At 44.1% G+C, this 15,941-nt stretch overlaps 1 protein-coding gene across 10 annotated transcripts in view; it reads left to right on the top strand.

Annotated features, from left to right (window-relative positions):
- The first annotated feature begins 2,592 nt into the window (after window positions 1–2,592).
- The window catches only part of nek1 (NIMA-related kinase 1), a 29,084-nt gene continuing 15,735 nt past the window's right edge, over window positions 2,593–15,941 (top strand). For 6 of the 10 annotated variants that reach the window (XR_002839724.2, XR_002839723.2, XM_023823755.2 and 3 more), the window contains exons 1-18: window positions 2,593–2,674; window positions 4,497–4,645; window positions 4,870–4,966; window positions 5,731–5,828; window positions 6,662–6,745; window positions 6,838–6,905; window positions 7,368–7,454; window positions 8,560–8,614; window positions 8,984–9,184; window positions 9,273–9,339; window positions 10,068–10,219; window positions 12,393–12,455; window positions 12,651–12,710; window positions 13,858–13,905; window positions 14,051–14,128; window positions 15,285–15,421; window positions 15,543–15,665; window positions 15,758–15,860. Coding sequence is in view for 8 of the 10 variants with exons in the window: in XM_023823755.2 (XP_023679523.1) it covers window positions 4,529–4,645; window positions 4,870–4,966; window positions 5,731–5,828; window positions 6,662–6,745; window positions 6,838–6,905; window positions 7,368–7,454; window positions 8,560–8,614; window positions 8,984–9,184; window positions 9,273–9,339; window positions 10,068–10,219; window positions 12,393–12,455; window positions 12,651–12,710; window positions 13,858–13,905; window positions 14,051–14,128; window positions 15,285–15,421; window positions 15,543–15,665; window positions 15,758–15,860 (1,638 nt within the window). In the remaining 2 variants the exon portion in view is untranslated. The other 4 variants (XM_023823758.2, XM_023823757.2, XM_023823756.2 and 1 more) reach the window with 4 other exon arrangements.

The following is a 15,941-nucleotide window of genomic DNA, read 5'->3' on the forward strand; positions in this document are numbered from 1 at the left end:
GGGATATGGTACACAGGTGGATTCTGGCATGATGGTACGATCTGGTTGTGCAACTTTGCTACCTGTCTCTATAAACAGAGATGGGTAACCTGGTGCTAACATTAACGTGAGGTAATGGCATTAGGCTGTACTAATTATAATTTGAGATCCAACTTACTGTATAAAACCAGCCACCTTCTTTTCACTTTTTCCGAGGTAAAAAGTGGCAAAAGATAGTTTTGTCAACATCATTCTGCTTTTACAACATGGTACGCCGCACTAGTTTGGACCCACAAGTGGCATGATGACGTAGCAACTAGCCATCCCAGACAATTTTTTTTTTTTTTTTTTTTTTTTGAGGGGGCGGGGGGGCCTCGCGAACGTTTTGCCCAGGGGCCCACACAACCCATAATCCGTCCCTGCCCTGACAGGGTGGAGCCAGATCACACTGCAGATTAACAGATGTTCCCTGACAGGGTGGAGCCAGATCACACACTACAGTAACATAGTGGGAGGCATCTGAAGAGGAAAAAAGATCCTCACTAATATCTTTCTATTATTATGTGCACAAAATAAAACTACTTTCTTAAATTACTCAATAATTATGACTGTAATGTTTCGTTGTTGTTTATCCAGAAAAGCTGTAGAAAAATCTTTGGCTAAGAACAAATTGAGTACTCTTTTGTTAACTTGCATACAGCACAATGGTCAGGACATCAAAGCCAAGGCTTCAGCCCCCTTCTGTTGCTTCCTTGTCTGCTAATAAACTGCCCCATGAACTCCTCCATATCTGAGGCACTGGGTGTCACGTGGACTTTTTTCCACGGAAGTGGTGAGAGCCGTCAACATTCTGCAAAACGTACTTCATGTTAATTCTTTCTTCAAAGTGGTCACTTAATTGACCAGTTTTAAAATTTGACAGTACCAGGGCATCTGTCCATCCGTTTTCACCCATGGATGGATAGATGAAAAAGAACATCAGTACAGACCATTGTTTCTCAGCCCAGTCCATGAGGACTCCCAGACAGTCCACATTTTGGCTCCCTCCCAGTTCCCAGTCAATCAGGATCACTGAATACCTGGTTCAGGTGTGTTGGGAGCTGGGAGGGAGCCAAAATGTGGACTCTCTGGGGATCCCCGGGGACTGCATTGAGAAATTGAATTAAAATCAAGGAGATCAACAAGCTGCATGAGTTTTCACACATAGAGGACGGCATTGCTTTCCTCCAGGTAACATACCTGACGAGGTTGGCAAACCAATTTAAATAAACTGTATTCGATATATAGAAATGTACTATTGATCCATAAGAGCTAGATTGTTGATCAGTCGGCAGAGCTGACAGCCTCTGTATCCCTATTCCAGAGAACTGTCTGCAGTTATTGTCAGTCCGCAGTGCTCACTGTGGGATATGAGATATGCTGTATTTCTACAGTGAAGATGATGGAGACTAAGAGAAGGTGGTGGAAGATGGAGGCCGGAGATTGGAGCTCCTGTATTATAGCTAGATTAAACAGAATTTTTCATGATATGTACCTTCTTCTTCACTGTAGTAGTGAGGGAACTGGAGCTGAATGAGTGATGCGTCAGACAACTGGGGGAGGGTCCCATGGTGGACAGTTATTAACCTTGGGGGGGGGGGGGACACTGAGCCTGGTCAGGACCCCCCAGATCCCCCTCAATTCAAACACTGTGAATGACACAAGATAGCACCAGAGTGCAGTTAAAGCACATACAGCAAATACTGCCTTGCATGTTTAATTACTATGACAGATGTTGCGATCTCTGTCATGTGATTTTAATGAGACAAATATTCACAGTTATTAGTGGCTTCATTCTTCCAGGACTGTGGGCAACCTGGATTTTCAAAAGAACAAAAGTACTAAAAAGCAGAATATTTGATTTGTAGATGGATCTGTTGTCATGAAAATGAATCAAGATATGTTGCTGACTGTTAATAATAGAGAAGAAGGCACTAAGTACTATTCTCCAGGACATAGTACTTAGTTGGTTTGCTGTTTTGTATTACTATGGGGTAAAATCTACGTATACTGCTGTTGTTTTGGTTAAACATATTTGTACCATTCTAAATTGACATTAAATCAGGATCTACTGTAGTAGTTAGACAACTAAAATATTCCATACCTGAGGTCTCCAGCCCTAGCCCTGCACACCTTGGTTCTGATTCAGCTCAAGAAATGGTTGGTAATAAGCGGAAAAGTAGAATCAGGTGTGTTAATTGAGGGGAAACCCAAAATGTGCAGGGCTGGAGTTCTCCAGGACTGGAGTTAGAGAGCCCTGTTCTGTACTATTTAACTTGTTATTCAGTGTAACCCAGATTTCATAAATAGCTTATATTTTAAAACACAATAATCTATTTAAACTTAAGTTGAAATCTGTAAGTCATTTAACCATCTTCAATCTCGCTTTCCACACTAAAGAGGGCTGTCCCATGCATCGTATTGTGCATGTGGATGACGGTTGCTAGGGCAAACAGCTGCTGCAGCAAGTACACATAACTCACAACCTAGCTTTCAAAATTGACAGCTCCTTAAACCAATCATATCGTTAGCAGGATAATCACTAAGCTCTGATCGGCCACCATAACTGTGGGGGCGGGACTTTTACTGAGGTAGTGAGAGAGCGCTCGCGAGACACGAAGCGATTCGTTGCTGCGGCGGATCAGTCAATTTAATGGTGAGTAAAACTCACACTGTCTCTTTTTTATTAGCCGTTTCGCCTTATGTGTTTCTGGGGCAATACACAATGATACGCCCTATACAACCGCTGTCAGTTCCGTGGGAAGCTGAAATTGGACAACGCTGAAATCGTGTTCACACAGGCCTTAGGGAGCATCTTCCACAGCTTGCGAAGACCGGCTAGCTAGGGTATGGCTTTGAGTACAAACATAGACACGTCTCCCTACGAGTTATGTAACGCGATAAGTAGTTAGGGGGCTGGAAAAGTGTAAAATGACATAGCATGGCAACACCAAGGCGCGCAGCCGAAACAGTGTAGCGTTGAAGTGTTAATGTCATTATTTGCACGTCGTAAATTATAAATCTTGTATATGGAGTTCCCCGTTAGTGGCACGGTTGGAGGCTGGGTGTGTTTTATGGTTGCCCCGGTTCTCCGGCCTTTGTGGGACGGTATGAATGAGACCTCGATGTTTTCACTGCGGTCGAGGTCTAATCGCGCCTTTTCGTCCCGGGTCAGTAATTTTCTTATGGCTGTGGTGCGGTCGATTTGCCCATAATTGATCTGAATCTGATTTTATGTTATGCCCGGTTACAAAAGACTGTGCCCGGCCGGTCCTGCCCTACGATGAGGGTGCCAGGTAACCATAGCGACCAGCAGCATGGGATGCCAGGTGTGAAAGTGGCGGGGTGATGTACAGTGTTTAATGGAATCGATGACGGTAAGCTTTGCAGGAAATGCTGTGTATCACCATCTGTTTACCACTCTGCTGCTTGCCACCTTCATGTAGGCCTTCCTGTAAGACAAACTTGTACCAGAATAGTATTGTTTGAGTATTGTGCTTATCACACAGGAATTAAATTCAGATCAGTTGTCATATTTGTTTGCAACCACCCCTTCACACTAGTGCAGTGTTCTTACCCATATCCAGTGCAACAAACTCCCAATATATCATGCCAAGGCTCCTGATTTGAGTTATAGTAGTTTGAACCGTTTGTCTTGACATTGTGTAATGGAGGGCATGCAGTGAAGCAGTAAAGATAGGATCCAGCCCAACAAGCAGCCTGCTTTTGTTAGGAAATTTGAGCCAGGCATAAAACTGCAGGTTGTGACTGGTAAATGAGTGTCCTTGATCCACAAGAATGATATATTATGCTAACAGTCTGTAGCAGAGTATCTTAGTCCTTGTGGATCTTGGTGGAGAGAGCTGGTCGATGGATTGGTGGCTGGGCATGTTTCTGCTGCCTGCAGTGATAATTCACTGTCAGGTTCTTTGCTTATGTCTGTTTTTCCTTTTTTTAATCCTCCCTATGTCTGGCATCTTGCCGGCGCTGGAAGCTGTCATAGTAGTTGGAAAAGCAGGCTGCTTGCTCACCCTCATGCTGTGCAGGCCCAGTCCTCCATTTAATGTTTTTAATATTGGTTTACCAGCCCTTCCACCTGGCATTGGGTCCCATGCTGTTTCCGAGGGTACAGAGAAATCCTTTAAGGTCATAACAAGTGGCTGTGAATATTAGTTACATGGTGCTCAAGGGAGCAATACCTTTTTGATGATGGAATATCAAAAGTATCGATACTGAAGAATCATGGGGTGAAGATACAAATACAAATAACATCAATTTTTCCTAAACCCTTATGCCACCTTTGTCTTCACTTTAAATCAAGGAAGAAAAAACAATAATCAAGTGCAGTTTGTAAATATCATGTATTTACTGATGCTTACTTACTGTATCTTTGAGTTCTGCTTCCTCTTCTAAACCCAGTTAGGTGATCATCAACCATGGCGGCACCATTAACGATGGCTCCCTCTTTCTTTCCTCAGCTCCAGCATGCAGAGACGTGTGTTTCTGAGCCATGGATAAATATGAGCGCGTGACCAAGATTGGGGAGGGCTCCTTTGGAAAGGCCATCCTGGTCAAGTCCAAGGATGATGGAAAGCAGTACGTCATCAAGGAGATTGGCATCTCCAGGGTAAGCCAATCGGAGACCTTCTAAGCGGTCAGGCACTTTATAATGGTGACAGTACTAGTTTTGAAGCATTTTTAGTTACGGTTAAACTTGTATGGGAATTCAGTGAATGTGTATTTGAAGCTTCAGTGCATGCGGAAACTGTGTTGTGCGTTAAAAGCTTTATGTGCAGTAAATTACGGTGGCTGTTTCAGTGGCAGTCTTGCTCTCCCCTTTACTGATGGCAGATGTCTAATAAGGAGAGGCATGAATCTCGTAAAGAGGTGGCCGTCCTCGCCAACATGAGCCATCCCAACATCGTCAAGTACAGAGAGTCCTTTGAAGGTTTGTAGCACCATGGGGTTCAGACAGCTACTGAGCTAATGATTTCGTTGTTGAACCATATAATGCTTGCTGCTTTCTCTACTCTACTCTACTGTCTTCTGGCATTCTTTTTTTCCCTCTCCCCTTTTCCCTGTTTCACGCACTGTTTTGTGTAAATGATCCCATAATTGATTGATACACACTCTTGTCTTGTACCTTTAGTGACTGTGTTGTGAAAGGTGCTATATAAAAAATTATTAGAATTAAATATGGTTAGTCGCATAGCTAAAATCACTACCCTGTCAGAAAAAAAGAGTACCAATTTGTACATTTGCATATCCCTGGGACTGCACCCTCAAGGATCTGCCAGTTGTACCCTATAGCTGTAGGTAAATGTACCTTTTAAGGTACAGAAATTATCTATGAGGAACATCCTTGTACCATTGGGGGCACATTAATGTTGTTTGTACCTTGGGGATGTTCCTTTTATTAAACTAAAAGTTACATTTACCTACAGCTGGGGTACAATTGGCAAACCCTTACAAGGAAAGGTTCAAATTGGTACTCTCTTCTTCTGGCAGTGTATGTGTCCATCATACAGCTGTACACGGTGTTGTAATGGTGCGTAGGCTAAAATAAAGATGTCTGGTAACAGTATTTTCTATAGTTATTTTTATCAGTGATAAAATGCGTGTGCCAGAGGTGAAAACATAGGTGGTGTAATAACATTTTAAGATACATAGGGCATAGACTGCGCAGTAGTAAGACAGACTGCGTTGCTGCAGAGGGTGGCTGCCTGTACATCGTAATGGACTACTGCGAGGGTGGAGACCTCTTCAAGAGGATCAACGCTCAGAAGGGTGCGCTCTTCCCGGAGACCCAGGTGAGGCCCTTAGACCAGTGTTTCCTAATCCGCTTCTTGGGGACCCTACCAGGAGCTGGAAGGGAGCAAAAACACGGACCAACTGTCAGTCCCTGAGGACCGGGTTTGGAAACACCGCCTTACACCCCGATCTGGAAGATACTACCTTGCTGTATCATAAGCTGTGTGCGAAGTGTAGAGCCTCGGGGCTGTATCAAAGCACAGCAAAGACGACGGAACGAAGGGTTATAATTCACATCAGGGTAGAGATTTCAGTGAGTCTCACAGGGCGCCTGTGGAGTAAGAGGGTATGAGAGTTTAATGTTTTTTACAGTCATTGTATAAGTTAAGTTATTGCCTTGCAAATTCAGTCGTTCCTAAATAAATAAAAATAGAATCATGTAGAAAATCCATCTATCCATCCATTTTCTGAAAAAATACATAGATATACATAAATAAAATAAAGAAAACAAAAGCTTGTAACATCGTTTGTGAGGTACATGTATTAAGGATCATTTTGCCTAATAAAAGATTAATCCTTTGTAGCATCCTTACTGGGGTCTGTACATTAGGAGTCGTTCCAGTTGATAAATTGTTAATCTGTTATCCTTACTGAGGTATGGTCTTTTTGAATCATTTATTTCATAAAACGTTAATCGTGTTTAAGCTCATGGTGCCTGTTATGCCGTTCCATGGATCCATATGTCTGCAAGAGTTGTGCTTTAGAAGTTACACTTTAAAATGTTTGCATGTTAATTCCAGTAACTTGCCACCTGGCAAGGCCTCCTTTTGTAAAATATGTTAGTCTCGTTGGGATTAAGCAGTAAACACAGCCTCTCTCTCCTGGGTGTCAGATCCTGGATTGGTTTGTGCAGATCTGCCTGGCCCTGAAGCATGTTCATGACCGAAAAATCTTACACAGGGACATAAAATCTCAGGTAAGGCGAAGCACTTCAATGCACTGGGAAATTATGTGTGATATGTGCAGGTTTGCATGGTGTTCATTCACACTGTAATCATTTTGGCTCAGAACATATTTCTGGCGAAAGATGGAACTGTGCAGCTTGGGGATTTTGGGATTGCCCGAGTTCTCAACAGGTAGGTCTTTCGTACAAAATCCATAGCTTCCTTAACAAATACGGACAATGATTCTGACATCTGCTCATTGATTAACACGGTGTTGATATTTAGCCAGAGCACATATACTGTAAACCTTCAGATGTTTGTCCTTTTTGTTTATGTTAAAAACCTGAAGGATATCACTGCTGTTTGTAACTGATGGGGCTTTGAAACTGAGTGAACTGAGTGATAAAAACCTGTAACGTTTTACCTTGTTGGGGACATTTTTTCAGTCTCCACAAGGATAACTCAATTGTGAAAGACAAATAAAATGCCAAAAGTCTTGTGTTTTGTTTGATTACTTTTGATTAAGGTTAGGGCTGGGTAGGGGATAAGGTTGTCATTGCTGGGATTAGGGTTTTGTCCATAGAAATGAATGGATGGTCCCCACAAAGACAGGGATGCAAATGTATGTGTGTGTGTACAAATTTTCCTCTCCAGCACAGTGGAGTTGGCGAGGACATGCATAGGAACACCATACTACCTGTCCCCTGAGATCTGTGAGAACAAGCCCTACAATAACAAGAGGTAAGGCTGGAGCTTTCCACAGGGGGGTTGTGTCCTGGGGGGGTGCAAAAAGCTGTTGATGCAACAGCAGCATAACTGATGATATCGTCATCGATTTTTAAGAAATCACTGCAATTGTTATTGTGTATTTCAGGCCAGTTGGGCTTCCCTAAATCATTTTGAAATGTAAAGTTTATGGTGTGGATTTTCTTGTCATTTTCTGTAGGTTCAAATATTAATTTGAAACATTAACAAAAACTCCTCTAAAAAGAATAGCTGTGTGTTTGGTTTTAAGTTTGTTATGAAAATGCACACAGGCATTGTAACAGTCTCAGTAATATACAGCTAGCCCTCCTGTGAGCCCCTTTGCGGTGATGATGGAACATAGTGCGGTAATGTGATGATGTAATCCCTATTATGAGGCAGAAAGCCTGTATCGATTGTTTCCTCTTTCCTGTATAATTGAATTGCATCCCATTCGTTTCTTCCCCCTTTATTCGTTTATGTTCAGAACTATATCTATTCGTCCAGCTAAATACTTTAATAAGGAATTACGAGTTACAGGTGGAACAGTAGCTCAGTGGATGCTTGTTTTCTCCATATCAGTTACTACCAGCAGCTCGAGTTTCCTCTCATTTCCTCTAATTGGTATCACTAAATTGGCCCTAGCGTGTGATTGTATGTGTGTGAGTGTGAGCATGTCTGTGCCTGGCGGTGGACTGGCATCCAATCTAGGGTCTTACCCTTGTGGCCCCTGTAAGTTAGAAGATATGTGGATTACAGGTTACCATGACAATGATTCAGTTGCTGGAACCACATGACCACCTATTGCTTGAATGCCATCAGCTTCTGTGAAGTAGCTTCCAAACTCAGTCATACTGCTAAATAACCATCTGTGTTATTACTCCTATCCTGTATGTATGGCTGAATATTTTTGTTGAAATGGCTCCGTGTTCGATCCCCAGACCTTTAAGTCTGACTCTCCTGTGTTCCTGCCTTTATTTGGGTCTTTGTGCCACCTGGGTTCTAGATGAAATGTGTGTCTGATGCAGGCCCTGGAGTGGGAGAGGAGATGCCCCACCCTACCTCTGCTTAGTGCTTACTGCCTGCTTTTTGTCTCTCCCAGTGACATCTGGGCTCTGGGCTGTGTGCTTTATGAGATGTGCACGCTAAAGCATGCTGTAAGTATGCCCTTTGTACGCTCTGTTTGTTTTGTGTGTGTGTGTGTGTGTGTGTGTGTGTGTGTTAAATGATGATGCCTTAAAGCCCTGACTGTCCTCTTTAAGGAACAACAGCACAACAGTGGCATTTATAGTATGACAGATATGAACAAAAATATAATATCCTCTACAGAGGACAAAAATGCTGGATTATGGAGAGTGTGAAGGGATTTTTAAGTGCTGATCCCAGAACAGTGTGGGTCCCAATGTGTATGAGGGTGATGGGTGGTCTGGAGTGGTTCTCCATCGCTGTATGTGAGTCTCCAGTTACATATGGGTGTGTCGTGTGTCCCCCCCCCCCCCCCCACACACACACACACACCCCTACAGTTTGAAGCTGGAAACATGAAGAATTTGGTGCTGAAGATCATCCGGGGCTCATACCCACCCGTGTCGGTGAGCTACTCGCACGAGCTGCGCGGCCTGGTGGCCCAGCTGTTCAGGCGCAGCCCCCGGGAGCGGCCCTCCGTCACCGCCATCCTGGAGAAGCCTTTCCTGTCCCAGAGGATCCACAAGTTCCTCCCCCCGCAGGTACCACTGCTGCCGGGTTCCTGGCCTGCCCGGAGCATGGCGCTGGCCGACGTGAGGATAACCCTCCCCCCTCTGCTTTGCCTTCCAGCTCCTCGCTCAGGAATTCAGCCATACCTGCCTTAAGCAGCCTAAGGCTGCCGTAGCACCTGTGCCAGGTGAGCGGGCTGAGCGCTGGGTACAGGCTCCGCCGCACGCTGAGGCCGACAGACCAGTGTCCTCATAGTTCCGATTATATTTATTTTTAAATGTTTGATTTTACTTCCATTTCGGAACGACACCCACACTGACAGACACATGTACTTCATACTCTGTCAAACAGGCACCTTCTAAGGCTTAGTTTCTAATCCACCTCTGATGCTGGTAACACTTTAGTTTAATGTCTACTCCTTATCTATTAATAAATTGTTACAAATAAGTTGACTTTTTATATATATAAAAATATGTATAGTATGTATAAATATTTAATATAATAAAATAGTGTGTGTGTGTGTGTGTGTGTGTGTGTGTGTGTGTATATATATATACATATATACACACACACACACACACGTATATAGTTAGTCATTAACAAACCAATTTAGAAATGTATTTATGTTGCTGATATCTTGGTATGTACAAAATAGCCTATAAAAGACTTGTATATAAATATAAAGCATTGGGTTAGTATGCATACTGAGAAATTAGTTATAATTGAGCATTTACAAACTCTTTAGTGAAAGGTTTGTGAAACAGGAGTGAGAGATCTTTGTACTACATTTCCTTAAACTTAAGGTCTGCATCTTCAGGGAACACCATAAACTGAAGTGTCACACAGATGTTTAATGCAAATCAATGGAATCTCTCTCTCTCCCACTCTTGTCTTCCTTCACTGGCTGCCCCCCAGCCAAACGTCCACCTCCAAGCCCATCTATTGTCGCCCCAGCTCATAAGATCACCAAACCAGCCGCCAAGTATGGAGTGCCTTTAACTGGCCGGAAGCCCTCCGACGCTGGCAGGAAGTGCATCGACCGCAAACCGGCTGTCAAGCACAAGCCGGTCAGTGTGGACTCCAAATAATGATTTATGAAAAAGACCCTAACTTCACTCATCTCTCCTGTATGTCCCTAGGTGCCACAGTGGTTAAGGAGAATATCTTTTTTTGCCACGCATTTTTAAACAGATGAACCTTTTATTACATCAGGTATACAGTAGAATGACATTTACATAGTGGTTAAGGAAAGTTTACTGTGAGGCTTAGGCTACACACAAAGCAAGGACAAAAGTATTGGGACAGGTCAGGTCAGGTTGGGAAGCATGCATTGGTACAGCGCGTTGCTGCACCCACCACATGACGAAATACCTTCGTATCCCTGATAGTGATATTTCCCCCACGCCCCCCCAAGCCGACATAAGTCCAGTCCCAACCTCTGGAATTGGCCATCTAACTGCCGCAGCCAGGTGTAGTGTGGGTATCCCGTTGGCCTGGTCCAACCACTTGGGTCCTCAGCAATGAGGATCCTACGAGCCGGATCACCTGGCCACTGTGCTGTAACTGACGCTGCCTCACAATGCAGGTAATGTGCCTCATTCAGGACTCCTTAAGCAACCACTCGTTCGACACAAAGTCAAATCAGCAGTACCCAAGGATTCTCCAAAGAGAGACAATACCAAAGGAGTCCAGTCTTCATCTCAGGCCACTGAGTAGCAGCCGTACAGCAAGATAGGGAGCACCAAGACTTTAAAGAACGCAGAGGTTCTGGGAGGAACACAGAGGTTCTGCCTCCACTCTGCCCAGTACCTTACAATACCATTGTAAAGGCAAGTACAGGGAGGTCTTGCAAAATCTCAGGATGTCGAATGCTTTACAAATATTGACAAAGGCTGCAAAGATACTCTGCCACTTATTTGCATTTGCACTCGATGGGAACCCTCAGTACCAGGATACCAGGATGCACTCCATGCTAGACCTCTTGGGCGCAAAACCAGATACTGCTCCAGATGCTGGTAGGCAAGCAAGTGATCACGGATCCTGCTGAGGATGACCCTAGCAAGGACCTTCCCCAGCACTGAGAGCAGTGTTATCCCCCTGTAGTTGCTGCAATCCAGGTGATCACCTTCCCTTTTCAGACATTTTCAACAAGTCCCATTTTCCAGTCAGTTGAGATGATGCCCATCTCCCAAATGGAAGCAAAGATAGCCTGCAATGCCAGAAGGACAGCCTTACCTCCAGCCTGTAGAAGTTCACCCTGAATACCACAGGTCCTTGAGGCCTTCCCTACCCTCAGCTGTCTCACCACCTGTGCAATCTGTCAGACTAGGTGGTTTACAGCTAATCGGAGGATCAGACTAGTGAGTTTGGTGTGGAAGAACTTGACTGGTCTGTACAGAGCCCTGACCTCAATCTCACTGAACTTAAACTTAAACGGAGATTGCAAGCCAGACCTCACAGATTGCAACATCAATGCCTGACCTCACAAATACTTTTCTGAATGAATGGGCAAAAATTCCCACTGACTCCAAAATCTTGTGGAAATCCTTCCCAGAATAGTGGCAGCTGTTACAGCTTCAAAGGGGAGACTAACTCCATTTTGATGCCCATGGATTTAGAATGAGATGTCAGCATTTCACAAGCATTTGTGACAATAATGTGTTCACCATTCTTGTAAAATGATCTAAAGTGACTATTGACTGAGCATGCGTTTTTGGTTGGTGGCAGGGGTTGGACAAGTCGTGTGTTTCTTTTCTAATTTTTTATCCTAATATTTAAAAGTTTTAATATCATAATTTTTTTAGATATAGCCCAGCTCTAGTGCCAAGACCCTTATTATAAATCCAGCTCCTTGGTCTGTCTGCATTCACTTCTGGAGGTGACTGGAACCTGTAACCTGTAACAGTCGCCCTGGAGTGAAAATGAACTGTTTGGCACCAGGGACAAAAGCCAAAAGCTTGATATTCCCAATGGATAACTTCTGCAGAACTTCTGTTTCCAAGCAGCAACATGGAACAGATAACATGTAGAGGGTACTGTTATAGAGACATGGAGCACTCAGCCATTCAGGGCTCCTATCTGTGCATGTGACCCATACATCAGTCACCTCAGGGTGTCCTCCACCCTGCCCCACGTCCCTCAGTTGTATAGCAGGGCCACCCCCTCACAGCCTGGCCCTACCTCCACCACCCCCATTCTATTTCCACTACCCTCTGACCCAGAGTTTCATATCTTACCTAGGCCCCCCTGCCGAGCCCCCAGAGGAAAGCCAGTCGTGTGGAGGAAGAGAGGCGAAAGCTGGAGGTACAGCTGTGAGGGCCCCCCACCCCCTCGTTAACTTCCTGACCACAAACTGCCCCTAATACTGCCCCCCCCCCCCCCCCAACTCATGTAGTGTGTAGTCTGGGAGACCACACCCACCAAGAAACAACCCAGGCATTCTTGTCATCTGTCTTGGCCAACGTGGTGACAGTTGCATGATATGTGCTCCCCCTGCAGGAGGGGGTGCGCAAGAGGCAGATGGACCTGATGGAGAAGGACAGGAAGCAGAGAGAGCAGGTCAGCACACCTGGGTCAAAGTGGAATCCATCGCTGATTATCACTCCCTAGGTGTTAGGTTTACAGGTTATTATCTCCTGCTGGTGGGTTTAGGTATTACATGTGTGAATATCTCTGAATTGTGAAGCTGTTTAGGAGCCCCTTACTCTAAAAGGTTTTACAGATTAACCAGGTTTATATCGCTTCACTGGTAAAGGTCTTACAGATTAACCAGGTTAATATCACCTCACTGTAAATGGGTTTACGGAATAGCTTAAATGTATGGATGTCCAAATATACGTTCTTCCTGTTATTTCGATCACAAATTTATTTTTTTGTTTTTTGTAATGTGATGACTTGGATGACTGCCGGATTGCCTGCTTTACAGTACGTGCTACAGCATCAGCATGCAGGGCGATGCTGTCAAATAAACTAGCTATTTTAACACTATCATAAAGGTGAATTATCAATCTTACTGAAAATGTTTTGTTTCTTCATTACTTTTAATTTTGTTCCCTCGATTATGGATCAAAAGTTACAATTCTTTAATAGCTTAGCATTATCTCATTGTAATTTTCCCTTTTTTTGGAAAATAAATTAAAACCTTTAGTTCTCCTCTTTTTGTCAAGTGACAAACACTAATATGATAACTGTCTAGCACTGATGGACATGCTACTGTTTCTGTTTGTGACAGTCCATGAAATTTAATGTGTTGGTCCATGATGTATAACCAACTAACTAAACCCGTTGCGAGATCAAGCGGGGAAATAAGTCATGATTCAATAAGATCTCAAGATAATGGGAAGGAAAAAAATAATGATAATGCATGTCCTCTCTGGACTTCCCTACAAACGTTTGCTAATAGTGTGGATTATTTTCTGGTTGGGTTCACTTAATTACAGACTAGTAGCGTCATTTTAAAATTAGTGGTTTTTCCAAAAAAAAAAAAAGGTGGGATTTGTCAATAAGCAAAGTAACTGACAGAATTTTGTCTTGGATTATTTCAGGATGCATGCTACAGAGCTGTATTGAATTAGATTCAGTGAACAACTAGCTAGTAAAATTTGATGTATTACCAGACATATTTTTCTTCTTTGAATTGTCTGCCCATTTTCTTGTGTGGGAACATTGGAATAATACGATAATCCAGTTTTTTTTCTGTCTCCAGATGTTAATGCTGAAGTCGGGACAATTGAAAAGATATGAGAGAGAAAAGGTGAGTTGAGATCTATCCCCCGCTGGGTGTTAGCCTTTAATTCTGTGCTGCTATTTATCTTTCTGCTCCCGCAGTCATTGGTCATTATGCCTCATTGATTTGTGCTCCTTCACTGTGTGACCCTCTTGTACATCTCCTGTCCAAGCTGAACCGGATCAACCAGGCCCGGGAACGAGGCTGGTGTCACGCCCTTGGCTCCAGTGGTGCCAGCCCAGAGAGGAAGGTGAGCTGCTGTTTGTCTTTGCCTCCAAGCAGATGCCCATGACGGCGTTTTCATCTCTTCCATGATCGCCGGCCTTTATCATCCTCGTTTATATCCAACAAAATAGTTTTTTTACTGAAGGAGTAAGGACACTCGCCCTTCTTAAGATTGGTACCCACAACCTTCAGGTTCTGAGTCTCTGTGCTTAGGCTCCAGTCCTCCTTATAGTGTGAGGTCATTACTATCCGCTGCTTATTAGAAAGCTCCAAGTGTTGGGACCTGCTTACTCCTGCATAGAACACGTTTTGAAAATGCTTCCTGTTAATTAATCATGTTATTTCTGTTTCCAACTCGACCTTCTCAAAGTAATTAATCTCCTGTAGTCTAAAAATAGTTCTTACTTTGGAGGTTTCCTGCTACCAGCCTGGCCTTCATGCATGCTGGAATAACAGCTCACCCATTACTAATTTTAGGAATACTGTGCTGTATAGACATTGCAGCTGTTTGTCTTATGAGCTACTTAGTGTGGAAAAACAACTGCAGTATTTCAGCATGTATGGATGTCCAAATATACGTTCTTCCTGTTATTTCGATCACAAATTTATTTTTTTGTTTTTTGTAATGTGATGACTTGGATGACTGCCGGATTGCCTGCTTTACTGTACTAAACCCGTTGCGAGATCAAGCGGGGAAATAAGTCATGATTCAATAAGATCTCAAGATAATGGGAAGGAAAAAAATAATGATAATGCATGTCCTCTCTGGACTTCCCTACAAACGTTTGCTAATAGTGTGGATTATTTTCTGGTTGGGTTCACTTAATTACAGACTAGTAGCGTCATTTTAAAATTACTACATCATGATCCATATGACCTGTTGTACCTTTGGATACGCAGTTTTAAAAATGAAACTTCAAAAAGGTCTCATGCTGAGTGCAGGTTGCCTTCATGGAATCTCCATGGAAACGCTATGGTTACGGTGTGACACTGCAGTGAGATTGACACGGTTTTGGCGAACGCAGGCAGCTCCGACTGAAAGCGAAGGTGTTGTTTGAAATGTTAATGATGTTCTGATGGGACACACACACACATCCCATCTGCTTTCCATTCCCGCCTTTTCATGTAAAAAATTGAGTTAAAAATAAACCTGTCTCCGCCACCGTGCTTCCTCTCCTCAGTTTTCCGGGGGCGGTGGTAGGATAGCAGGTCCCCGTGGAAACAGAGCTCATCTTGACCAAAACTACGCAGCTCTGGACCTGGTGTCCAAACCTCTGGCCAGTGAGGTTGCCAAGGAAAGCGGGGACAGTGCACTCAGGTGAGCCACTTGTCCCTGTCTTGTGCTTCTGTGTATTACGTCCTGTTGTTTTAGTCCAATGTGCCACACTAACTACAGCTAATTTGAATGAAATCGGACATTGTTCCTTCATGTCTGAAAGGGGCGTGGCAGCAGTTGCTGGGCCAGTATTGGCCAACGGCCCTGTCCGTCTTCTGCATCACAACATAGTAAACGGGGAGCTGGGGAGGCTGGACCTGGCGACCAGGCACGCCAGTGCCAGCAGGTTAGTGGGTGGGTCACTGTGCCGGTGGGCGGGTCATACTGCTGTGACGTGTAGGCGCATTGTGTTAAAGTCCCTCCTCACCCCTTCTCCAGACAACGGGGTCAGGTCACCTCGGAGAGGACCAAGCAGGTGCAGGAGTTCTGGCAGCGCAAGAAGGAGGCCATGCTGAACAAGGCGCGTGCAGAAGGACAGCTGGTAGGGGACCGGCCCTCATCTCCCTCCTCATCTCCCTCCTCATCTCCCTCCTCATCTTCCCTCCCCATGCCCATGTTTGTT

The sequence above is a fragment of the Paramormyrops kingsleyae genome, chromosome 1 (genome assembly GCF_048594095.1).
Source record: "Paramormyrops kingsleyae isolate MSU_618 chromosome 1, PKINGS_0.4, whole genome shotgun sequence".
NCBI classification, from domain to species: Eukaryota; Metazoa; Chordata; class Actinopteri; order Osteoglossiformes; family Mormyridae; genus Paramormyrops; species Paramormyrops kingsleyae.